This window comes from Heloderma suspectum, chromosome 16 (assembly GCF_057233095.1).
Source record: "Heloderma suspectum isolate Gila_16-S chromosome 16, 16-S_ref, whole genome shotgun sequence".
Lineage (NCBI taxonomy): Eukaryota > Metazoa > Chordata > Lepidosauria > Squamata > Helodermatidae > Heloderma > Heloderma suspectum.
This window is the reverse complement of record NC_139473.1, coordinates 3,013,195-3,039,269: the sequence shown is the minus strand read 5'-3', so window position 1 is coordinate 3,039,269 and position 26,075 is coordinate 3,013,195. Positions and strand designations below refer to the sequence as shown.

General features: G+C 44.2%; 1 protein-coding gene across 2 annotated transcripts in view; it reads right to left on the bottom strand.

Annotated features, from left to right (window-relative positions):
• Window positions 1-26,075, bottom strand: part of CPD (carboxypeptidase D) — a 39,624-nt gene that overhangs the window by 11,260 nt on the left and 2,289 nt on the right. For both annotated transcript variants that reach the window (XM_084823171.1, XM_084823170.1), the window contains exons 2-12: window positions 21,988-22,235; window positions 13,506-13,648; window positions 11,193-11,362; window positions 9,970-10,334; window positions 8,904-9,095; window positions 7,440-7,607; window positions 6,404-6,513; window positions 5,174-5,276; window positions 4,440-4,582; window positions 3,078-3,247; window positions 202-513 (exon numbers count right to left, since the gene is read on the bottom strand). In XM_084823171.1, coding sequence (XP_084679297.1) covers window positions 202-513; window positions 3,078-3,247; window positions 4,440-4,582; window positions 5,174-5,276; window positions 6,404-6,513; window positions 7,440-7,607; window positions 8,904-9,095; window positions 9,970-10,334; window positions 11,193-11,362; window positions 13,506-13,648; window positions 21,988-22,235 — 2,124 coding nt within the window. The remainder of the gene's footprint in view (window positions 1-201; window positions 514-3,077; window positions 3,248-4,439; window positions 4,583-5,173; window positions 5,277-6,403; window positions 6,514-7,439; window positions 7,608-8,903; window positions 9,096-9,969; window positions 10,335-11,192; window positions 11,363-13,505; window positions 13,649-21,987; window positions 22,236-26,075) is intronic.

Genomic DNA, 26,075 nt, shown 5'->3' with positions numbered 1-26,075 from the left:
TATGCAATCCAGCAGTTCTCGGCACAGAATTTAGCTTGTCTGGGATTTTCAGTATGGAGGGGGGGGGGGACACACACGTATGTATGTGTTATTTCAGACTAAGGCTGTTCAGGTACTTCTTTCAGGTACCTCACCACTGTAATACAGCTGTTATTTCTCCTGAACAAAGCAAGTCCACAATAACCCAGCAGTGCCACCTACCTAGAGAGATTTGTGATCTGTGGATAATTCAGGTTCAGACCTCTGAGAAACATAGATAAGTCATTGTAGGGACGGTAACGGGAAGGCTGGACGTCCGCCCCAGAAGTCAGCAGGAGGCGTTCCAAGCCGTTCTCAGCCGAAAGGTCTTTGATCAGGATTTCAAAGTCCTTGGTGACAGGGCCGTCCGCGTCGGCCATATTGATATCTGGAACTGTCCCCTCCTCCACTTTGGAGTCCTTTCGAGTCAAAGTAAAGTTGACCTGCGTGGCGAATTTATCTCCAACTTCCACCATCTTTGTTTCTGAATTATACCTTCCAAAAAGCATGGGGGGAAGGAGGAGAGATATGAATGTGTGAACCACTGGAATGTGGCCCTGCAAGAGCTTCTCTGAAACTGAATCCAGCCCTCTGGATGAAAGAGGTTTCATTACCCCTGCAACAAGAGGACAAGGTAACAGCTACAACCTACATTTGTTCTTTCTTACTTTGTGTCATGACCACGTGTCGTGAATTGGCTAATAACCAAAAAAGAAAAAGAAAAAAGGACTTCACAGAATTCTTGTGTGCTGGTAGTGGACCTGTGTGATTTGGCTTAACCAGCAGTTTCACGTTTAAGTAAGCAGGCCTTGTACACTAGGCCTTAATTGGTTCCAGTACAGCTTCATATGTCAACATTTAGACACTGCTAGGCCTTGCCCAATTAAAGAGAGAAGGCGTGGTGCCTTGGTTCTCACGAGGGAGCTGGAGACTCGCAGGAGCTGGGGCCTCTCTCTTTTAAGAGAAGCAGTTAGCTTCCCAAACTGGGATGCTTGGAGTGGGGGAGGCCCCCTCCTCCTAAAGGTGCGTGTGCTGGCCTGCTTGTCAACTCATGAGCTAGAGATGGGCAACTAGCAGAAAAGCTTGTAAGATCCAATCCACAGGCTTTGAGCTTTGGCCTCGCTGAAGAGGAAATGTGCACACAGCCAGCTTGGAGGAACTTTTGGCTCAAGACGCAGCTTCTGTCTGTTGTGCCCCCCCCCCCCGACAGATACCTAGTTATAACAGCTTGATTAGGGGGGAAGAGGTGTGAGCTCTCTTTGCATGTATATTCTGCATCTATTTTATCAATAAACTGTCATCTTTTTGCACAAGTGGCTTCATTTCATCTTGGGAATCAAAATAATCTAATTCTGGCTGGGACCTGACAGCATCTGGACCCCAGAGCACCACACCAAGTTAGCGATATCTCTTACCAGGCCTGCTCTGAAGTGTCGAGTGATGGGTTCAATAAGGGAAGTTAATCAGCAAGGCGGTTGCGTTGGGATGCTAGGGTCAAGACACTACACTGCGAAGTGAAGGCGTATATCGCTATTTGGCCAGCAGATGGCGCTACAGGCTATAATTCAGTTACTCTCAATTATGGCCGTAAAAGGAAGTTATAATATTTTAAAAGCTTTAGATGAAAACAGTGGCAAATAAGCTATGGCTGTATTGGTTCCAGAGTATTTCTCAGGGTTTTCAAACCCTAGGAGCTCGGGATGAGTTTCAACATCATACAATACAGAGAACTTTTTAATCCTGTAGACTCACAATCTACTTTGGAGAAAGGCATTTTCATTATTGCCACCAAGAGACCCTCCTGCAGTGACAATACTGGGCTAGGTGGACTGAACAGTCTGACCCAGTATGAAGCAGCTTCCTGTGCAATGTGTTGGAGGGGAATGGATTGGAGTGCAAGCGGAAAAGTTTCCTGTTACTTGGTGTCGATAATAGATAGACCTCTGGAAACCAGAAGCTGGGGACAGACAGCAAGGGATGGCTATCTCCCATCATGCCCTGCTAGGGAACTTTCAGTGTGGTGGCCCCCTTCCTGTGGAACTTCCTGCCTTAGGAGGTCAGGCAGACGCCAACATTGTGTTCCTTCCAGCGCCTCCTGGAGACATTGTTATTTCAAGAGGCCTTCCTTGAGCGACCAGCTGTGGTTTATTAAATTCAGCCTTATTGGAACTTGCCTTTTTAAAATTGTTTTAACTGTTTTAACATGGTGTTTTATTCTTTTATCTTTGCTGTTCACCGCTCCAAAATCTTTTGCTGTGGAGTAATATATAAGTCTTGTCAATAAATAAATACATTTCCAGATACACATCTGGCAGGCCAGTCTCGGGAACAAAATGCTGGGCGAGATGGACCCTGGGCTGATCTTGGGGCCTGAACAGTCAGTGAAGCTTCTAGAGCAGCCTTCTCCAACTTGGAGCCCCCCAGACATGTTGGATTACAACTCCCAGCATCCTGCAACCAACAGGGCTGGCTGGGGGATGGTGGTTGTACTCCAACCTATTTGGAGGGTGCTCAGGTTGGGGAAGGCTGCTCCAGAGGGAAAGAGGACCAATCCCAGGTGGTAACAGAAAGGTTTGATTCCATAAAGGGGCCCAGATTTAGTCCTGGCCTCTTTTCATGGATCAGCTCCTGCCAGGAGAAATATTGAAGTCTTAAAGGACTCTTCTTTAGGAAGAATAGAAAGTGACCGTGCCTCTCAAAACAACGGCCATGTTATACTTAATTCTCTCTCTCAGACCCTGTAGCAACAAACATTTTCAAAGAGTGGCTGCCTCTAATTAAGCTCCTAAATGTATTCTAGATCTTTGGAGATTTCTGCCACTAGCAACACCAAAGGAGCATAGGTGCTGCAGAGAGCCTTGTGAGCTTGCTTTTCGTAGAATACCAGGAGGAGGAGGAGGAGGCAGCAAGCACTATCCTACATCGAGCAAAGCCTAGAAGGTACATAACCTGACCTCTCTGTAAGGGGTAGGAGGGTTTATTTAGTCTCAGCCAACCTAAGAGAGCAGCTCCAGATGAAGAGAGTGGAAGCTGGGAAATGCAAAAGCTGCAAGGCTCACCCTCGGGCAGATGCTGTAATTTTGTAAGTGCCCGGGATCAACAGGCGCCAGTAGTCTCCACTCTTATAGGTGGAGACGTGATGATCAAGGTTGGTGACACCAATTGTGGCGTTTAAGATGCCCCGTCCATCTTTGGCATCCAACACAAAGCCTTTGATTCCTTGATGAACCTAGAAGAGTAAAGGGAGGACTATTAGATTCCAAAACCGGGCTCACCATACTGATATACATATACCTGAACACACATGCAGTTGGTCTTTGTTCTCCCATTCCCAAATCTATGAAGAAAAAAGGGTCTGTGTTGGTTGGGGGATAAATCCTGGCCAAAGTTGTTTTTCCTTTAGAAAGTGCCCTAAACTTCAGAATATGAGAAACCCCTCACCTTCAGAAGCTTTGGAATAAAGGAGAAACCTTATTTATGTGGACATCTTCTAGCTTGCCCCATTCCTAAGCACTGGGGGCAAGTTAATATCACATTAAAAATAAAAAGACAACATACTGAAATCCAGTTTCCAGTTAGCGAGGCTGTATGCTGGCCACACATAATGGTCATGTACACCTCTGGAATAGTCTCACCCCCTGGTTCTCAAGAGTCTTCTGGTAGAACGACTGAACCATTCTAAAACTGATGCTTGAATGGAATATTTAAGAAGATCCACACAACCACAGTGATGTATAGCTGAAGTGAACTTTAAGATACGCAAGTGAATTCTGTCTTGCCTGTTTCTCTCAAAGACAGTAAGCCAGAAGAGAGAACAGTAGGAGATGCAGCCTGCCTGACAATGAGATTAACAAGGAAAATGCTGCCAAGAGCACATTTCCCATCATGCACTAGCACAATGGTGGCATTCTTAAGTTTTGGGAAGTGCTCACGCATGGCAGAGACTAGCCCAGCCTTCCACAAGATGGTGCCTTCCAGATGTTCTGGACTACAACTCCCACCATTCCTGACCATTGGCCATAACGGCTGGAGCTGGTATTTGAAGTCCAAAACATCTGGAGGGCACCAGGTTGGGGAAAGCTGGAATAGTCAGATCCTGGAACTGTAATTTTGCCACAGGACACTGAAGGTGAAAAATGCCAGGCATAATAAGACTGCCTTGGCTTCAAAAGTTGTGGAGAGAACAAAGTATCATCTAGCCCTCATCCTAACCCATGTAGGTTTCCACAATGGAACTGCGCTGTTTTCAGTTTTTCATGCCAACAGCTGCTGATTCATGACAAAAGAGACTGATGCAGCAGGGCCTCTTATACCAACAAAGCAACACAAAACTCTGAAAACATTATGCAGAGGAAGCTGTTCACAGTGGCACTGGAGAACAGAGCATTGCTTGCCCTCTGTGAGGGCAACACAAACCTCACCTGCTTGATGAACTGCAACAGAGACCTGCGGTTCTGCTCCCAATACTTCCGCAACTCCTCCGCCTTCGGATATTTGACACAGCCCAACTCGATGGTCACTTCAAAGCAATTTGTGTTTAAGTAATTCCAGTCCTGCATGCCACCTGAAACAAGGATATCAAGAGACACCTGAAGCTTCTTGTTTAACAAAGGTCTGTGTAGCAAGAGACACAAGAGAAATGGCCACTTTAAGAATTAAGCCCAGAGAGCTGGAATTCTAACTGCAGGATAGGGGCTTGAGTCTGGGAAAAAATAATCAAAGAATGATGGTTTAGGACAGACTAGCAACCTTCCTCAACCTGGTGTAGTCCAACACACTTGGAGAACAACTTCCAGCTTCTCCCAGCCTGCCCTGTCGTAGTCCAGCATATCTGGAGGCCACCAGGTTGGGGAAGGCTAGACTAGGATTAGGTAAAAGGAGCAGCAACCCAAATTTCAAAGACAGGATTATCTTTAATAAAAATGCTCATTTTTCGAGTAAACGTTTGTGTTTATAAACAAAATCAAATCCACAATATGAGATAAGAGCAAACTGAGAATGGGGAAAATGTCAGGAAGGGGAGGCAGTGAGGGAACATGTAGAATTGCTTGCTCCTAAACAGTTATGCCCAGGTGTAAGAACGATGTAGCAGGTTAGCTATGCTGAATCCTTACAGAACAGAGGTCAAGAGGATGTGGCTGGCTAAATCCTTTACCTGGAACATTATACCAACTCGCTCCATTAGTGATGCCATGGGGGAAGGACTCATCAGGATACATGCCCTCACATGGGTGGCCCTGGAACATCTGTGCATTCTCCTGAAAGAAAAAAGGATGACCAGCTATGAAACTTGGATTTCCCAGTGCTGCTAGACTTAATACTTAATATTAGGTTTCTATGCTGCACTTGGAGGTACAAACACTGCCCAAAAAGATGGCATTAAGATGTGCCCGTTTATGAGTGGCCTCTTGAATTCAAGTCCTCCAAAATGCAATCCTATACTCCGAGCAATTTATTCATAAAATGTGTATATCATTTTTCAGCTTTCATTCACAACGTGGGGTACTCAAGTAACTTTGAACAATTAATGTCAAACCTTGAATTTTTGTTGTCAATGTTAAAGAATCAGGATGTGTGATGAACTACTACATTCTATCCCACCCATCCTCCAAGGAGCTTGGGGCAGCATACAATACCCCCCCTTACCCTGCAATATTATTTTAACAACTCTGTGAGATTGGTTAGGCTGAAAGTGTCACCCAGGGAGCTGAGTGGGGATTTCATAGAATCATAGAATAGTAGGGTTGGAAGGGGCCTACAAGGCCATCGAGTCCCACCCCCTGCTCAATGCAGGAATCCAAGTCAGAGCATCTGTGACAGATGGCTGTCCAGCCTCGTCTTGAACGCCTCCAGTGTGGGAGAGCCCACCGCCTCCCTAGGAAATTGGTTCCATTGTCGTATTGCTCTGATTTAAATCAGTCTCCCCAGTCTTAGTTTGACCCTGCCCACTACACTCTCGTGCACTTGTTGGTGCAGGTGTATGAGAGAACAGAATCTAGCAAGAACTAAAGACAAAGCCATCAGATCAAGTTTTTTCTTCCACAAGTGGAAAAGCTCATACCACAAGACACTGAACAAAGAACGGAGCCATCCGGAACTGCCATCTTTATTTTGCTCACATCAAATAATGATAAAAATATTCTGCTATTTCTTTTTCATTAGATAAACTTGTATGTGCAGCCTAATAAGCAATGTGAAGAAAAAACATGTTGTGATTTCAATATTACCATGAAATAGCACGCTATGCATTACTGCAGGAGTTGAAGGCTCCCAGTAGACCACACACATCCTCCTCATAAGAGACAAATTTCTTTACAAAAAGCTGGGCCTCAGAACATTCCCAATATTTCAGGATCCCTCAACGACACCTTTGGGGAAATGTTACCTTGGCGTAGGAAAGAGAAAGTTGTTGAAAGACAGCATCATCAGGGGATCTACTGTACGTGGCAATTCCTTGTCTGTTATCATCATAAGGGTAGTTAACTACTAAAGACCCTGCATAGAAGAGAGAAAAAAATCCACCTTTCAGGGTTTTATCTCCATGGGGCAACTCATCCTAGCACAGAAGGCAGCTATTTTGCTAACACACTGGAGAACAAGTCTGTTTTATTTTCCTAGACTCAAGAATTAGCCACAAGACTAAGCCATGTAAATAAAGACAACAAAGAACTTTTAGCAACAGTCAAACCACCTACTGGAATGCATCTGGTTTAAGAGACAGCAAGTCAGCACCTGCATGTAACTTGCCCTTAAAAAACCAGGAGACAGCACAGGGGAAAGTGTTCTCTGTAAAGCACACACAGATAACCAAGAAAGAAAAATGTGAACTGTGAAACAGCTGCTGAAAAGCTCCGATACTGAATGTAAAGGCTTATTTTCACTATAGGTTGTAGCTTATAGTTTCCTTGTCCAGCAGACACAGCTAAACGCTATCAGACAAATTTCTACTATGAAGGAGCGATTGCCTTTATTTTGCAGCCAGAGCAGTCACGTAGCCTAGGGAAGCCTTCCTAGCTGGAAGGCAACTCCTAGTAACACAAAACTTGAAAAAGTTGTAACAAGGTTTTGCTTAGCCATCTGGGATTTTTCTCATTTATAGTCATCCAGAAGGCCTGAAACACAAAGAACAGGAGTAAGAAAACCCAACCAAGTTGCGCTATGAATGCTGTCAGTGGGCTGTTTCTCAGGGCCTTTCCAGCCAAGTCACTGGATTTTCTTGCCATGACCCCTGAGATCAGGGAGACATGTATAGAAGACGCTCACAAGAAACGCAGCTTCCACAGAGCCCGATTCTGTGTAAGTCAGCAGCCCCTTACTTAAGCTTCACCTGAAGAGGACAGCAGTGCTATCCCAGTGCAATTCTACCTCTAGGATGGAGGTTTCCTAGGTTCTCAGTTCAGGCCAGTCTGCATTCCTCTTACCTCCATGCAAGTTTGCAGACAGCACAAAGGGATAGTTCTTCAGCCAGCTCATGACAGCTATTGTCTCTGGCTGCATTGGGTCAGCAATTTGAAAGAACTGATCGGGGAAGTTCCGATTCAGGTCGTAGTTGTTGCTGTTGTTTCTGCCAACAGTCCCCGATGCATCTCCTGAGGAAAGAGACACAACCTGCTGAGTTCACATCCATCTGTGGTTCATGGCAACACAAGCCAGCCATCACCAAATCTGCACTCCCAAGTGACATGGGCAAAGTAGCATTGCTGACTGTATTCCTGCTTTGCTCTTCCTCTACCTAAGAGACCCAGTCAGCACTAAAAGAAGTGAAAACTGTTTTTCTCCCCCATATCAGAGACTTTAGAGGTTCTGTAAAGCCTGTCCTGTCACATGAAGAACAAAAACCTTGTGTCACTCTCGTCACTGCAGAGGAAGAGGCAACCCGTCTTGGGAATGAGCCATTATAAATATCCCTACCATTCAATCCTTCAATCTGACTGGATGAATTTTTAATTAGAAAGGTGCAGTCAAATAAATCAAAGAGCTACTGTTCAGGCACCAAGCCTTACCTTGTCAGACAAGGTATCTGGCTGTGGACTTGTTACAAAGCAGCAGGTCTGGAAGTAGAAGGAACTGTTGCCTTGCCACAGGGAGCTGGCCAATTGCTCTAATCATAATATTTCTGTGTGTGTCTCCCATCATTATTGAACTTGGCTCTCATTCCTTCTCCTTTACCTAACCTTTGTATGTCCTTGCTCCCACTCTGCTCTTCGTCCCATCTGTGCTATTTACTCCTCTGGTGCCCTTGGCCTCCATAAACCCAAGGAGACATCTTCCTTCAATTTTTACTTGCTCCCTATCACTGGGCCATCTGACACAGAGTTGGGTCCAGTCATGTTTTAGCCCCTGTGAAGTCAATGGGACATGTTGACTTCAACAGGGCCAAAGCCTAATAAACTTAGGGCGCAATCCTATGCATGTTTAGACAAAAAAAGCCCTACAACTCCCAGCATTCCCCAGCCCTTCTTGTGTGTACCTTGCAGATTTCAATTATTTTACATAGCCAGGGGACTGGTATTAGTAGATGCTCTAGATATAATTCTTTGAATATATTAAATACCAGGAGCTTTTGAGGAAGCCAGCTGCGTTAAATCCTTGCAAGTTTGTATTGAACTCTCGTAACAGCTTTCATTCTCACAATATAAAGAAAAGTAGACAAAAGGAATACACTGCATTAGGGGGCAGATTAGGAGAGTGAGAGGGTACAAGAAACAGATAACAGAAATTCTGACACAGTAGAGAAAAATAAGGAAGTGGACTCGGCCTGTAGGTTGTGGTTAAAAACTAGGTCATAGGGTGTGGGAAGGCTGAAGACGGCTGCCTCAGAAAAGCAAGAGTTTTGCCTTCCCAAAGCCCCTGGCAGAAGCATGAACCAAGAGAGCTTGTACTACCTTCTTGGGATTTTTCATAGCCATCAGGGTTCATGGATGGCATGATGTGAATGCGCGTCTTTTGGACCAAGTCGGTTACTTCAGGATCAGTTCCGTAGTTCTTGCAGAGGTACTCAATGAGATTAAGGAGCAGCTCCCTGCCCACCACTTCATTGCCATGCATGTTCCCGATATATTTGAATTCCGGTTCACCTGGATGAGGAACCAAAAAAAAGAAGTGCTCAACCACGCCATCCCAGGATGAGGTACTGCAGCTGGGAAACATCAAGTCTTGCAAATTCAAGAATGTGAGTACACACACATACACAGAGGAACATGCAAGAAGAACAAAAAGTAATCATGAAGCTTCAGCTGGTCCCTTCCTTGGCAGCAGGCAACCACTCTGAACCACTCATGGATAAACCAGCAAACTGATCCGGGCCTCTGCTCACTTGAGGCTTCTTACAGGTAACTGTTTACATTTAACGAAGGAAAGGAAAAAGAAGGGCACCATCAAAAAATGGACAAAGCAGCAAAAAAGGGGAAAGGCTCGGGGGGACTGCTACATGGGACCACCCCTAGGATTTGAGAAAGAAGTTGAAGGAAACGGGAAATACTGCAAGTATCTTTTGTTGAGTGCTTGACATTGAATTGTATTTTATAAAAACAAAAAGATGAAAAATCATAACAGTAAATAAAACAAATGAGACTGAATATGGATGATCAGTCCTAGCATGTAATCACCACAGTCTGCCGTGCACAATGGATGACAACAGCGAAATATTTAGGGATGCGGTCTGCAGTGTTTTCTGGATAGGAGCACCCATATAAACAAGGCAGCATCAGCCACCTCTAGCCCCACTGTATTAAAAATAGCCTAGCTAAATGCCTTCTCTTATCCCTTTAGACAGAGTCCAGAGCCTCAGTTCTGCCTCTGCCGCTATTTCTCTTATGCCAGCAGTTCTGCAGTGCTTGTACCCTTAGAGAAACATCCCCTGTTGAAGACAGTGATGGATGTTCTGCTCTGAAGCTTCCTCTGCAGCACAAGCACAGAAGCAGAAGGTGAAACATGGGCTAAAGAAGTTACCTGCTTCGTGGATGCCTGGGTTATCCGATATCTCCATTGCATACAGCTCTCTCTGCTCCACCGACTTGCCCACTGAGTAGAGGCGAGTGATGTTTGGGTATTCAGTGGCATATTTCCTCAGGAAGATCCCCATGTCAGGGAAGTGGTGATGGCGAAAATCCTCCGGCTGGATCACCTGGTGGGCAGGGATTGCTTGACCTGCGACGGTCGTATTCGTAGTGTTGGTAACAGGGTCTGTGGCAGCTACCGGCGTATCCTGGGTAGGGATGGAGGCTAGCACTGCTATTGTAGGTTGCAAGGAGAAGTCCACTACAGTGGCGTTCCCTTCCTTCACTTCAATGTTCTCTATAGTGACTGGCAGGTAGCTAAGGGGCGGAAAAAGAGGCAAAAACCTGTCTTCAGTTCAAAATTATCTTGGCTTGGCCAAGGAGAATACTAAATAATGGCTACATTATTCCATTATCACATGGTACAAAGACTGAAAAGTTTTGAAAAGGTAGCTTTTCCACTGACTCCACCCAGGAAAACCTTTCTATCACCACAAAGAAGATCGGACCTGGGTAAAGATGCCCTCTCTCCAAAAATTAACTGTAAGACTGCAACGTAACATACACACTTACTAGAGAGAAAGCCCAATTGGACACAGTGGGACTTGCTAATAAGTGAACATGCATATGCTTGTGCTGTTAAGTCACATATATAGCATTTTTAGCAAGCAAAGTATTTATCTCTCATTCATTTTCATCATCATTCCCATTCCACAGACAGGAAACTGTGGCTTAAAGATGACAACTTGCCCAGAGTCCACCTAGTGAGTTTTTCCATGTCCAGTTAGAGACCTGAAGCCATGTTCTCCATGTCAAAGCCCTACTCGGTTCACTTGGCCACAACAGCTTTCCATCATGCCTGCAGAACAGCGATGCCAAAACCTTCTCCACCATTACCTGAACAAAGCAGCACTAAGGGTAGGAATAATACTCAACGCTCATGAACTGAACAGGTTAAGATCCTCCCACGCTGTTCTTGCCCTTGTACATGCCTGCCTCTTGCTTGTGTTTGCATGAGTAGTGTGAGCAAATGGCAGCTCCTGCCTTGTTCTTGGCAACATGAGGCAAGGCAGCAAGACTGGCTTCTGCAGTCTCAGGAAAGCAGTTTCCACCAAGAAGCAGCCTTGCCAAGTGCCAAGATAAATGATGTGTCCGTGCCTGCACCAGAGACTTTACCCCATGACAGCAGCTGTGATGTTGTAGGTGCCCGGCACCAGCAGCCTGTAATAGTCACCAAACCAGTCAGTTGTGATGTTGTGAGCAATCCCAGCCACAGCGATGGTCGTGTTCTCCAAGCCAGCCCTGGTGACTGCATCCTGCACAAATCCTTTGACCCCAATGTGAACCTGCACAGATTTAAACGTGAAGTTGATTAAAGACAAGTGCTTCGTGTCCGTTCTTTGCCTTGTCACCACCATGGCTGCATTTTTTCTTCTTTGCAATAAGTACCTGCTAATTTCATGCTAGGAGTTCTTTACAAACACATATCATCACTCTCCCTAAGAAAGGCAATCTTATAGAAAAGCTACAGAGAAAGGAAATCTGGCAGTGACATACACAATATGGCCTTCCCTGGCCTGGGGCCCTCCAGATGTGTTGGACTGCAACTCCCATAACTCTAAACTAACATGGCCTTTGGGGCAGTCACAGACTCCCAAACTAACCTACCTCACAAGGTTGTTGGGGGGATAAAACGGAGGAGGATTGCGTATGCCACCTTGGGCTCCTTGGAGGAAAAGGCAGGATATAAATGTAATAAATAAAATAAATATATCTCCTGGGCACCAGGCTGGAGAAGACTGGCCCCATAACTAGGCTACCAAGGTATAAAAAGCACCTAGCCCAGTGGCACCTCCAGTGGGTTGACAGAATCTGAGGCTGGTACATAATTTGATAGTACACCTGTGCTTTTCTGAATTGCACTCTACTACCTGAGTTACAGCATGTTTAGTAGAACAGACAGAAAGAACATCCACATCAGCCTTTAGGTTTGTCTGAAATGTGAGAAGCTGCTGCAGACTAGACGATGCTTGCAGCTTTCCCATTTCTTTTTCTGCATTCAAGAGACTGCATCTGTCCCACCTGGCCCTCTGCTACAACAGAACAGAGGCTGCCATTCAACCCTGCTGCAAAAGAAATATGACAGAAGAATTCCATAAAGCAACAGTAGAAAGCACTTTTTAGCATGCACAGAAAGGGCAACCACAGGTCAAGACAGCTAGTCACCATTCCAGGAGTAATTGTGCTAGCTTCTGTGGGCTGCTTTTGCCGAGAGGCCTCTGAAAAAATGAATGCTGAATTAAGACTGATGCAGCATGGGAGTATTAAACAAGCTCGGCCTATTTTCAAGAGAACACATAGCTCATGCAAAGGAGAAGCTATTTCAAATGGCATCACACCTACAGCACAGTGGCTGCTACTAATGCGAACTTTAGTCATAGGAACATAGGAAGCTGCCTTATACTCAGTCAGACCCTTGTCCATCTAGCCCAGTACTATTGACACTGATTGGCAGCAGCGGCTCTGCAGGATTTTAGGCAGGCGTCTTTTCTGGCCCTACCTGGAGATGCCAGGGATTGAGCCTGGAGCTTTCTGCATGCAAAGCAGAAGCTCTACCACTGAGCTACGTCCCCTGTATTGCAATTGTGAGAACAATACTGCTATTGCCAGGTGCAGAAAAGAAAGAGGATACATGCCAAGGGACATCATGACTGGTATACAGGTGACCTGGGCTTAGTTAACTAACATCTCTTGCTTATGTCATTTCCCTCTTTTAAAGCAACGTTTATTTTTGCGATTAGGAACAAGAACAAATTTAAACATGCATCACTGATATTTCCTTCCCTTTAAATGCTATCCAAAGGTTATGTTGCCATTATTTCATTCGTTATTAATCATTTCACACTTTGGATTGTTGTAATTTTTCCTTTAAAGCCAGTAAGAACACTTTTTAAAACTTGGTCCAATTTATGAGTCAGAAGAGCTTGATGAACAGCTGACATTCTGGCAAACAAGAGGCACACTCAAAACCTATAGGAAAAGGGGGGAAAACACCCAAAGTACGATTGGGGTCCTCACCTTCCAACACAACTGACTGATAGAAGCATTTACCAATTCAGTCTTGCTGCCATGTACCTGGATGGTTCATTGTCAAAGCCTACAAGGGTCAAAACAGGGATGCAGAACTTCAGGCCTGGGAGGGGTGGGGGGAGGGAAGAAATCCAGGCCTCCTGGAGGCCCAGAAGGCCACACCTCATTCCCCAGGCCCCACTCCCTTTCCTCCAACTGCCAATTGTTTGGTCACCCCAGCCCCCAAAGGATGAAATCTCTCTCCAAAGGCTTAGTGGCTGGCAGTAAGAGCTTTAAGCTAAAATGTGGCCCCAGCCATCACTTGAGTGCAGCCCCCAAAAGCTTCTCTGAAAAAGAATTTTCAGAGAAAATGCCCTCGAGCTGAGAGAGGTTCTTCACCCCTAATCAAAATGGTCTTACTTTTTCAATGAAAGTGAGAAGAGATTCCCGATTATTCTCCCATTCCTCCTCAAGTTGTGAAGCTGGTGGGTATTTGCAGCAGGAAAGTTCAAAGGTGACCTCAAAGCAGTTGGCCCAGACATAGTTATAATCCTGCATGCCACCTACGGGATTTAAAGGGAAGAAAGACGAAATAATTGAACTAAGTACTACCACTCAGAGGCCTCTCTCCTCCAGCAGATTCTTTTTGCATCATTTCAAGTGAGCAGGCTGGGAAAACACATTTATCCAAGCGAGAGAAGAGAAGGGAAGGAAATTATGCCAGCATGGAAAGCCCTGGGTATCAACAGCATACCCTTAAATGGGAACAAAGGATTTGAGAATGACAAAACCTTTAAGAGGTAAAGGTTTCTCAGAAAGATACCCACTCACTTTAAAACAAATAGTCAGAACTGTGAACATCCCGCAATGTTTCGTATTTGGCACCTGGAGTCAAAAAGCTCTGAATGCTGAGAAGCAGCAGCCACACTCTTCCAGAACATCTAGACTGAAGGAACCCAGGACAACCATCCCCACAGTGTTTCTCTCCTCCGGGTAGGCAAAAGCATTTTTTGCATCTTTGTGCAGAGATTTTATCAGATAGATTCCTTTCCAGTCTTCTTGGCTTTCAACAGAGCAACACTTGGTGACAGAAACAGGATTAGGGGTCCCAAAAGACATTGTCCAGATCAGTAGAGACCTATATAACACTATCTGAATGCCTATGTAAACTTATATGGGTTTTAGTATCACAGTAACAAAAGCTTTTTGTTGTTTGTAACACAGTGGAATGCTTTACAAACCACTCATGTTAATATAAGCAAGGCACTGCTTTGGAAGATACTACTGTTATAGAAAGCAAGCTTTGTTTCTTTGTAGGAAGCAAATTATTACATTATATCAGCCTTCCCCAACCTGGGGCCCTCTAGATGTGTCAGACTACAATGCCCAGCATGCTGGCTAGGGGAAGCTGGGAGTTTTAGCCCAACATATCTGGAGGGTCTCAGGTTGAGGAAGTCTGCATATCCCACCTTTCCTCCAAGGAGTTGAAGGCAGCTTACATGTTTCTCCCCCCACTGCCCATTTTTATCCTTACAACAACCCTGTGAAGTAGGTTAGGCAGAGAGAAAATGTGACTGGCACAAGGTCATACAGTAAGCTTCATGGCTAAGTGGGAATTGAAATTGGGGCTACCCAGTAATAGCCCAACACTCTAACCATGGTACTATACTGGCACTTTGATAACTGAAAGATGCAGCATTGGTTTATGGTTGCAACAGATCACGGCTTGATGAAAGCAAGGCCAACAGACACCTCTGGACAGAAAGACAAGATATGAAGCGAAATGATCACAGGCTTGGGGAAATATGAGAGAGATAGACAGAAAGAAAATAAAGCTTCAACCTCTCCATCCAAAGTCAATTATCTGTTCCTCATCTTCTGCCACTTACAAGTACAGTATGATAGAAACATCTTGCCCTCTGCAGACTACAAAGCTATAACTAAGCCAGAATATTCAGAGTTGCAACATTTGGGTTAGCATTCTAGTTATTCCTTGGTTGAATAACAGTTTGAGAAAACTTGAGGGCAGGGAGGGGGAAAGAGAAAACATCAGATTTAACTGATCATTCATAGCCATTTCTCTTGACAGCTTTTAACCCTGCCTGCCTGCTCTATTTCAGCAGCTGCACACATAAATGAAAGAGTGGATCATGTGGAGCTTAAGGTGAAAAAAAATATTAAGGAAGTTAAGAACAAAGGGATTGGCCTTAGTCTGAACCATCTTTCCAGTTATCTGGGAAACTATACCAACATGCTGCTTATTTTTCAAACACACCCCAATCCATTTCCTTTACACCACACTTGCAAAAGAGACCTCTGGTTGAAAGGCGTAGCTTAAGTTTCCTGTTTCCCACATATGTGAAAGTCTTTCAGCACCACTAAACCATGCTAACAATACAATCCTAGCCATATCTATTTTAGAAGTAAATTCTACTGAATTTACTAGGACTTCCTCCCCAAGTGAGCATGTACAGGATTGCAACCTAAAGCAGATTAAGTACATTGTTGTCGTCCAGTCGTTCAGTCATGTCCGACTCTTCGTGATCCCATGGACCATAGCACGCCAGGCCTTCCTGTCCTGCGCTCTCTCCCCGAGTGTGCTCAAGTCCATATTCATTGCATCAGTGATGCTATCTAGCCATCTCACCCTCTGCCGCCCCCTTCTCCTTTTGCCTTCAATCCTTCCCAGTATCAGGGTCTTTTCCAGTGACTTTTCGCATTAGGTGGCCAAAATATTTGAGCTTCAGCTTCAGTATCTGTCCTTCCAATGAGCAGTCAGGGTTGATTTCCTTTAGGATTGACCGATTTGACCTCCTTGCAGTCCAGGGGACTCGTAACAGTCTTCTCCAGCACCACAGTTCGAAGGCATCAATTCTTCGGCACTCAGCCTTCCTTATAGTCCAGCTCTCACAGCCATACGTTGCTACTGGGAAAACCATAGCTTTGATTATACGAACCTTTGTTGGCAAGGTGATGTCTCTGCTTCTTACTATGCTGTCTAGGTTTGCCATAGCTTTCCTCCCAAGGAGCAAGCGTCTTTTAATTTCATGGCTACAGTCACCATCTGCGGTGATCTTGGAGCCCAAGAAAATAAAATCTGTCACTGCTTCCATTTCTTCCCCTTCTATATGTCAGGAAGTGATGGGGCCAGATGCCATGATTTTAGATTTTTAATGTTGAATTTCAAACCAGCTTTTGCACTCTCCACTTTCACCCTCAACAAGAGGCTCTTTAGATCCTCTTCGCTTTCTGCCATTAGGGTGGTATCGTCTGCATATCGGAGGTTGTGGATAATTCTCCCAGCAATCTTAATTCCGACCTCTGATTCATCCAACCCAGTGTTTCTCATGATGTACTCTGCATATAAATTAAATAAGCAGGGCGACAATATACAGCTTTGTCATATTCCTTTCCCAATTTTGAACCAATCGGTTGTTCCATGTCCGGTTCTTACTGTTGCTTCTTGACCCTCATACAGGTTTCTCAGGAGACAGGTAAAGTGGCCTGGTACTCCCATCTCTTTAAGAATTTGCCATAGTTTATTGTGATCCACACAATCAAAGGCTTTAGCATAGTCAATGAAGCAGAAATAGACGTTTTTCTGGAATTCTCTTGCTTTCTCCATGATGCAGCGAATGTTGGCGATTTGATCTCTAGTTCCTCTACCTCTTCGAAACCCAGCTTGTACTTCCGGTAGTTCTCGGTTCGCATACTGCTGAAGCCTAGCTTGTAGGATTTTGAGCATCACCTTGCTGGCATGTGAAATGAGCGCAATTGTACGGTAGTTTGAACACTCTTTGGCGTTGCCCTTCTTTGGAATTGGAATGTAAACTGACCTTTTCCAGTCTTGTGGCCATTGCTGAGTATTCCAAATTTGTTGGCATATTGAGTGCAGCACTTCAACAGTATCATCTTTTAGGATCTTAAATAGCTCAGCTGGAATACTGTCATCTCCGCTAGCTTTGTTGTTAGGTAATGCTTCCTAAGGCCCACTTGACTTCACTCTCTAGGATGTCCAGGTCAAGTTCAGTGACCACACTGTCATGGCTATCAGGGACATTAAGATCTTTCCTGTATAGTTCTTCTGTGTATTCTTGCCACCTCTTCTTAATCTCATCTGCTTCTGTTAGGTCCCTGCCTTCTTTGTCCTTTATCATGCCCGTCTTTGCACAAAACATTCCCTTGATATCTCCGATTTTCTTGAAGAGATCTCTAGTCTTCCCCATTCTGTTGTTTTCCTCGATTTCTTTGCATTGTTCATTTAAGAAGGCCTTCTTGTCTCTACTTGCTATTCTCTGGAACTCTGCATTCAGTTGGGTATATCTTCCCCTTTCTCCCTTGCTTTTCGCTGCCCTTCTTTCGTGAGCTACTTGTAAAGCCTCATCAGACAGCCACTTGGCTTTCTTGCATTTCTTTTTCTTTGGGATGGATTTCGTTGCTGCCTCCTGAACAATGTTACGGACCTCCGTCCATAGTTCCTCAGGCACTCTGTCAGGTCTAATCCTTTAAATCTATTCCTCACCTGCACTGTATATTCATAAGGGGTATGATTTAGGTCATACCTGAATGGTTTAGTGGTTTTCCCTACGTTCTTCAATTTCAGCCGAAATTTTGCAACAAGAAGCTCATGATCTGAGCCACAGTCAGCTCCAGGTCTTGTTTTTACTGACTGTATAGAGCTTCTCCATCTTTGGCTGCAAACTACATAATCCATCTGATTTCGATATTGACCATCTGGTGATGTCCATGTGTAGAGTCACCTCTTGTGCTGTTGGAAAAGAGTGTTTGCTATGATCAGTGTGTTCTCTTGGCAAAACTCTATTAGCCTTTGTCCTGCTTCATTTTGTACACCAAGGCCATGCTTGCCTGATATCCCATTTATTTCTTGACTTCCTACTTTGGCATTCCAATCCCCTATGATGAAAAGGACATCTTTCTTTGGTGTTAGTTCTAGAAGGTGTTGTAGGTCTTCATAGAACCGATCAACCTCAGCTTCTTCGGCCTCAGTGGTTGGGGCATAGACTTGAATTACTGTGATGTTGAATGGTTTGCCTTGGATTCGTACTGAGATCATTCTATCGGTTTTGAGATTGTACCCCAGTACTGCTTTTCCCACCCTTTTATTGACGATGAGTGCTACTCCATTTCTTCTAAGGGATTCTTGCCCACAGTAGTAGATATAATGGTCACCTGAATTAAATTCGCCCATGCCTGTCCATTTTAGTTCGCTGATTCCCAAGAAGTCAATGTTCAATCTTGCCATCTCATGTTTGACCACCTCCAGCTTACCTTGATTCACTGATCTGACATTCCAGGTTCCGAAACAATATTGTTCTTTACAGCATCGGACTTTCTTTTCACCACCAGACGCATCCACAGCTGAGTGTCCTTTTGGCTTTGGCCCAGCCGCTTCACTCTTTCTGCAGCTACTTGGAAATTCCCTCTGCTCTTTCCCAGTAGTATATTGGGCACCTTCCGACCTGAGGGGCTCATCTTCCAGCATCATAGCTTTTAGCCTTGTGATACGTTCCATGGGGTTTTCTTGCAAGAATACTGGAGTGGGTTGCCATTTCCTTCTCCAGTGGTCCACATTTTGTCAGAACTCTCCACCATAACCTGTCCATCTTGGGTGGCCCTGCACGGCATAGCTTATGGCATACACATACACAATTTCCATCTCCAACAAGAAGATGCTTAGCTCCCATGTGGCTTGGTCTCTAGATAGCAAAGCAGCTGCCCTCTCAGCAAAAGGTTCCTCTATGAGAACAGCTCCCATTTTAGGGTGACACTGGGTTCTCAGCCGCAGTCCTCAGACAGCAGCTTCAGCTGTTCTACCTGTTTTGAAGTTGGTTCATTAGTGAAAGTTTAATAGATTACACCAATTAGGAAAGGAGATCTCTCTTCCCTTTCACTATGATTAATGTTATATCTGTGCCAATGTTAATGCTAACCAACAGTTAGCCAAAATTAAAACAGCACAGCAGGGGAAGAAGCAGTGTAATCAAAATTCTAAGCTACAATGCAAATTCAATGAAGCAGCTATAACCACCACCCCCTGCACCCCACTAATACAGAATTAAAAATGCCTGGGTGAATAAAAACATTTTCACCTGGTGCCAAATTTTGCACAGGTAGGTGCCATGAATACAGGACTTGGAAGGGCATTCCATAGATGGGGTGCCATTCCAGAAAAGGCCCATTCCTCAGTCACCAACTGCATGACATTAGCAACACAAGGAACCTGGAGAACAGCGCCAACTTAAAACCAGATAGGTTTGAATGGGAACATATGGTCCTTGAGACAATCATTTTTTTTTAAAAAAAGGAGCTTCAATTCAAGCAGTCAATGCATAGGAGATGAACATATAAATTAAGAAGTAGCACTAATCAAACCAGCTGCGCTAAGGAGGCCAACATTTTAACAAAAAAAAAATACACAATTAAAGCTTGTATTTGCCTGCTATGTAATAGAGAGGAACTTTGATAGCTACTTAACTGGAGTCCATACTTCTGCTCTTTATGCTTCATGGGCCATTACTGGGTAAACCTGCTGCAGTTATGTTTCTCTCTCCATCACAAAAAAAGATAATGAGAGTAAATTTGCACTGCTGCTTTCCCAAGCTGTTATCAGTACTTGAGTACTTCAAAAGCTAGTTCTGCTTATGTAAGAGAATATCCTTATCAGTATAACAAAAAAGAGTATTACAACTTTTACTACTGCAAGTTCTACAAACATTCTACCAAGTTACAAATGGCAAATTAGAAGGTTACAAATGACATACAGATTTTTAAAAGTGGTCCTAAATGCATATGCTACTGTTTGTAATACAGCAATTCACCAAGTAAGGGCACAATCCTATGCATATTTAGACAGGAAAAAAATCCTATAACTCCCAGCATTCCCTAGCCAGCTTGGGGAATGGCTAGGGAGTTTTAAGACTTTTTTCTGTCTAAACATGCCCTAAAGCTTCCATTAGCCTAAATACCCAGAGTTGTATTATGTTACAGCAAAAAATAGAGACCTGTGGAAACATAAATCCCATGCATATTTACTTGGGAGCAAATATCACTGAACTAGCATACACTCAGGTGGTAAAGAGTAAGAATAGTGTTCACTTTTAATGGCTACAGGACTCTTGTCTAACAGTTCTTTAACTGGGAAGTAGAACTACTGGATACTTCTAGCTTGTGATTACAGGATAATTTTTTCTCTTCTCATCCCATGCCTTTTTCCTTATGTGTTTAGGCTGTTGGCCTATGGGCAGAGACTGCCTTGTTTTACTGATTACATGTTAAGCTGCTCCTGGAGCCTTTTTGGCTGAGAAAGGATAAAAATACTTTAAATAAATACCAAACTGCATTGTCCACAATTAACATACAGCATCACAGGAGAAATGAAATCAGAAAGAGCAAAGCTCAAAAGACATTCGAGAGCACAGCCAGAATTACCAATGTGTTCTTGATGGTAATAAAGCTATACAGCTTTTGCTTGGTTATAGTGTTTTTACCACAAGAAATCCCTCAGACCTTGAAATTACACTGCCTTCCTATAAGACCTCATGCTAAGGATATTGAGGGCAAACCTGCATTCTACCTAGCAGAGCTATTGAGCAAAACTTGCCACAGTGAAGTCATCCAGGATATCCTGGTTCAAATGACGCTACAGTATGAGATTTCACAAGCATCGTCTCGTCCAGACACCCTATATATCAAACACAGCGATCACTGTCAATATAGTAAGCCCACAGCTTCTCCCACCGTTTGGGTGTGTCTCTAATGGAGGGGGGCGGGGAGGTTGCAGGAAAAGGAGTTGGCAGCTGCTAACAAACAGCATAAAGGGAAAACTTATTTGAACAGTTAAGGTTGGGCATTCAAAAAAAGGTCTAGAGCCATGCAAACTATGCAAACTTTCTTGGGAGTATTTTTTTTTTTAAGTGTCTGCAGTTTTGTAAGCCTGGAGGCAGGGCCTGGAATCTAGCAGACACAACACAAAAGGGAAAAAAGGATAGGAACAGAACAGGAAAACAAGCATATTTAGGCACTAATTGTTCATAAAGTTAGCAAAAGCAATGCTTACTTCCAAGTCAACGTTTAACCACAGATAAATTCAACATTCTGAGAGGCATACACACAACACAAAAAAGCTTCATATCCAACGTAGTAGGAGCAGCTATGACTATCAAGCTCTGTCAGGCTGGGCAACTTCTGAGGGTCAGGGCATGCATTGCTCCCCCAGAACTCACTGGGGCTGCAGCCCCCCACACTACTGAATTTGCCACTGCAGCAGCAAAACTCCCCCAGGATTTTTGTTTGCTTGAAAACAAGGTGTGCAGGGAGCAAGCAGAACTGAACTCCCAGGAAGCTCCCAGGGCAGTGATTCTGCTTGCAATGACGGCCCATTCTCTCCAAGCGCCTTGTTTTCAAGCAAAATTGTGGGGGCAGTTGCTGCCAGTGCAAATTTGGGGAGGCCAAACAGAATAGCAAAAGGTCATGTGTTGCCCATCCTGTATCTATGTCCTGCCACTGACCATATTTAACAATAAATGAAAGGAATACAGTAGAGTTGCTTCAGTCCATTGCAAATCCGGGTGGGGATCACCACCTTCCCATCAATATGCCAACGCCAACAGCCAGCCATCCGCAACATGCTAAAGCAATCTGTACATGTTTGCTTATATCTAACAGATGTGTTAGACACCAATTGAGCCTGATGACTTCTTTACATATTGTTTTATTGTACAACAATGAAATGCAAACAGGCAGAATCAATATCTGGCACTGACATATGCCGCCACCTTGATGGTACCCTGCATTGCTTTATCAGCAGCAGATGCCATGCTGAAGAGCATGCAACGTGCTGCTGTTTCAGAGACAGAACTCGACACTGAGTTCACTGGCCTACCTGGCACATCGTACCACTGAGCACCGTTGGTGATGCCATCTTTGAAAGTTTCTTCCTCCTCCCCAGGGCAATTCGGGGTGCCGGTTTTCATTATTGGATGGTTTGAGGCATAAGCCTTTGCCAAATACTTGAAAACCTCATCATCAGCAGATTTGCTGTACACTCCAGAGGTCTCGTGCATAGCAGAGTCATCAAACGGATAGCTTGCAACAACAGCACCCCCGTGTAGGTTCCCTGAAAGCACAAACCTGTTTTAAAACAGAAGCATGACTCTCGTCAGAATAAGACATATGAACTTAGGGTAAAGAAGCACTCTGTAAATGCAGCACATTTTATCCCACCGTGCTATGTTTTAATAAAACAGTAGCAAAATCAACTTGGAGGAAGCACACAGAACAGTGTTGGCTTGGGGTGGGGGGCATTTAAATAGCAGCTCTTAAAAAACAACACACACAAACTCCAAGAAATGACAGGGGCCAGTAATTGAGGTGAAAGCCTACTTAATTGCACTCCATTATTAGAAACAATGTTGGCAAAATGAAATTGGGGCTAATGCACAAAAGCCAGACCATAAAAATACACTAGAAGCAGCAGTTACTACGTTACCCACAAGTACAGTAATTAGAAAGGCAATTTCTGTAAGCTTGTGAACACTGTACTAGATAAAGACAGATATGGGATGTCAGAATGCACACTAATTAGGAAACTAAAGTGCAATGGAACCTGCATAGATTGCTTGTGACCAGGCTAGAGAAACCATATACACATCTTGCATTTCTCTCAGCTATTCAAGGAGCTCGGAGTTCCTTCCAAAAGCATTCAATATCTAAGAATTTTCATGTCAGCCAGCATCAGAAGAGCCCTCTTTAACAAGTCGCTGAGCACCAACTGGAGCATTACATTCTCTTCAAGACAAACTGTTAATGGGCTGCATGCAGTTTATTTACTCAAAGTATTTATAAACTGTTTCTTAGGACTATGCCCTCATAAAGTGACATACACAAAGTAAGTGAAACAGCAGGACATTAAGCAGATTGTGAAAATGTACTGTAGATACAGAAAATAGGTGTAGGAGAAAACTGCTTTGGAATATGTAGCCATCGGTTCTCTTTAGGAAAGGCAGCAGTAAAAAGATTAGTTTTAAGGCCCTCTTAAATGTCTGTACTGAAAGGGCCAAGCATATGTTACATTGTATGTGTACACCTTAACTTGTTTATCCAGTTTTGTACCAGTGACATAATATTGCAATTGTAATCGTATTAAGCATTATTGCAAGACAGAAGGCAATCACAATGGGTTCCCTTGTACAGCTGTTTTAACAACTTCTGTGATACTGTGGTTTTAAATCCGAATCCTTCTAAGCATGATCAGGTTTGAGTTTCATTCTGAATAGGCATTGCATGAAGATCTTATGATACCTCCACAGCCAGCCTACAAAACCAGATTTTGTACAACAGCCCACCACATTAGCAAATTGTACACTTCCTTGCCGGGTTTTTGTTTTCAATTACACATTATAACACCAAGTCCGAGACTTGGTTAAAAAAAAATGTTTTAAACAATGGTATTTTGCAGTAATGACATGCAGCATTTTTTACCACGTTTCTGTCACACACATACCTGATCTCCTACCCCATTATCCCTCAGCAGATATAACATATTCCGCTTTCTGGACCATCTGACTCACTGACAAGGGACGACGAGCCATGCTGACATGATCTTCTCCAACATGCCCCACAAGACTTCATTACCAACTTCCCCCTCACAAATAAACATGAGTTACCTCTTGGATTCTCAGAAATGACGACTGTCTGAGGCCCAATCCTAACCCCAGAACTTCACCCACAAGAACAAGCCCTAGCTCTACAATCTTCACTAGCTACTCATTCCCGACCTTGTATACCAGCCTTCCCAACTTGGTGTCCTACAGATACATTGGACTACAACTCCCAGCATTCCCAAGCCAGCATGGCTGGCTGGGGCATGCTGGAAGTTGTAGTTCAACACACTACAACTTGGAGGACACCCAAGTTGGGGAGGCTGTCCTACACAATTTTCCCCAGCAGTGAAGGCAAACCTGCACCCTGGCATCACCCACAAAAAGCTAACTGTGCCCAAAGTTGGACTCGATGGCCTTGTAGGCCCCTTCCAACCCTACTATTCTATACTATACTATTCTATGATTCTAAGTATCATGCACAGAGACCCTGTTCTCCCTCATCAGAGGTACAAAGGGCAGTGCCACGGAACAGGGCCATCTCGGTGCACCAGGAAGAACTCATTCCCTGGGAGGCTCACCTTGTTTATTAGTTACTAGGCTCAAGATAAAAAACAGTTAATGAATTCATCTTTGATTACTGGTATTTCTTTTGGCTTTTTAAAATACCTTTTTTAGCAGTTCCATTTCAATTATATTATGAATTTTTTGGGTTGTGACACAGGAAAAAATAAGAGCAGACAACACCAAGGGGTACCAGAAGCCAAAAACAATGAGGCTGAAACTTAAGAGGGAAAATTACAGTTGCCCAATACATTTTGGTGTGTCATCTTTCTTGTGGCAAAACATTTCTTTCTATTCTACTTGTTATTTTGAGTGAAATACAAGTAGAACAGAAAGAAAAAAAAGTACTCCAGAGGGAGGCAACGTACTGAAATGCAATTTTAATTTTCAATAAACTTCATTTCCAACATCTGCTTGAGGATCTGCCTCCACCTTTGTGGTTCCAGACACCTTTTGTAGCCACTTGGATCAAAAAATAGGATGAAGATGTCCTTAAAAAAAACCCAGAACCCATCAGTAAGAATTTGTCTTGTCAGGCCTCCCCATGAAGGCCTCAGGCGAGGCCGTGGACCCTCCCTAAAGCCCCTCCCTCACCTCCCAAGAAGGGAAAGCAGAGGGGAGAGCAGCTCTTGACTGAGCTACAGCCTCAAAGAGTACTCCTCAAGGCCATGACTCAGCTAGCTCAGAAAAGCAGCCCTTTCTGCACTGCTGAGCTGGGGGAACCCTGGCAGGTGGGCGGCTTTGGGGAGGAAGGGGCAGGGCCTAGGAGAAAGGCTGGAGGGCAACTGCCACAGGCCAAAGGCTCTACACCCATATTTTATACCGTTCCTTCCTCCTCGTGCTGAACAAGTCCTGCTTGCTAGGCTGCATACCTCCCCACTTGAGGGTTAACCCTGGTTCCCAGTGCATTCTCCAGCCATGACTATGAATCCTTCCTGCTCAATTCCTCCAAATATAGGGTAAGATTTACTTTCTGGACCACCTGACTCCTCCCACAAAAGACAATCTCCAACTAAGCCAGTGACAGCTGTTTTAAATTGTACTTTCCATGAGCATTTTTTAATATTATCATTGAAACAGCTGAATTGCACCTCTTGCTGATGTAAACTAGTAAATAAGAGTAATCTTATAACATGACATAACTAAGCCACTATACATGTAACCAAAGGGGCTGCGTATTCTTTCCTGTTTACCCATGCCTCCAATCTTCTCTGTTTCAGTCATGTCTGTTTTTAAATTGTAACCCTCATGGGGCAGGTACCTGCCCTTATTCTGGATAAACTATGGCGTACATCGCGGGTGGGGATCCCCGACTTAGGGACCAAATTTGGCCTGCACAAGCTGTACCCTATCCTCAAAGCCCTGTGCCCCCTCCCCAAATCAGCTCTGCATACCTCCTCCCTTTTCCCTTGTCAGGAAATGCATGGGGCAAATAGAACAGGCTTCCTTGGGAGCTGCAGCTTCAAGGCTCCTGGAATATGTGCCTGTGTATGACTGACATGCAAATGCATGTAAGAGGGGGGTGGCCCTGGTCACTTTGGGGGTGGCCCCACTTACAGCTGGCATGCAGCCACAAGAAGCTTCCTGGGTGGCAACCCAGCCTTTAGGCCAAAAAAGCTTCCCAGATCTGATGTACATGGATAGATCTAATAAGTAATGCTATACCAGACCACCTTACCTGTCTCCTGAGAAACCTGTACGAGGGTCAAGAAGCAACAGTAAGAACCAGACATGGAACAACCGAGTGGTTCAAAACTGGGAAAGGAGTACGACAAGCCTGCATATTGTCACCCTGCTTATTTAACTT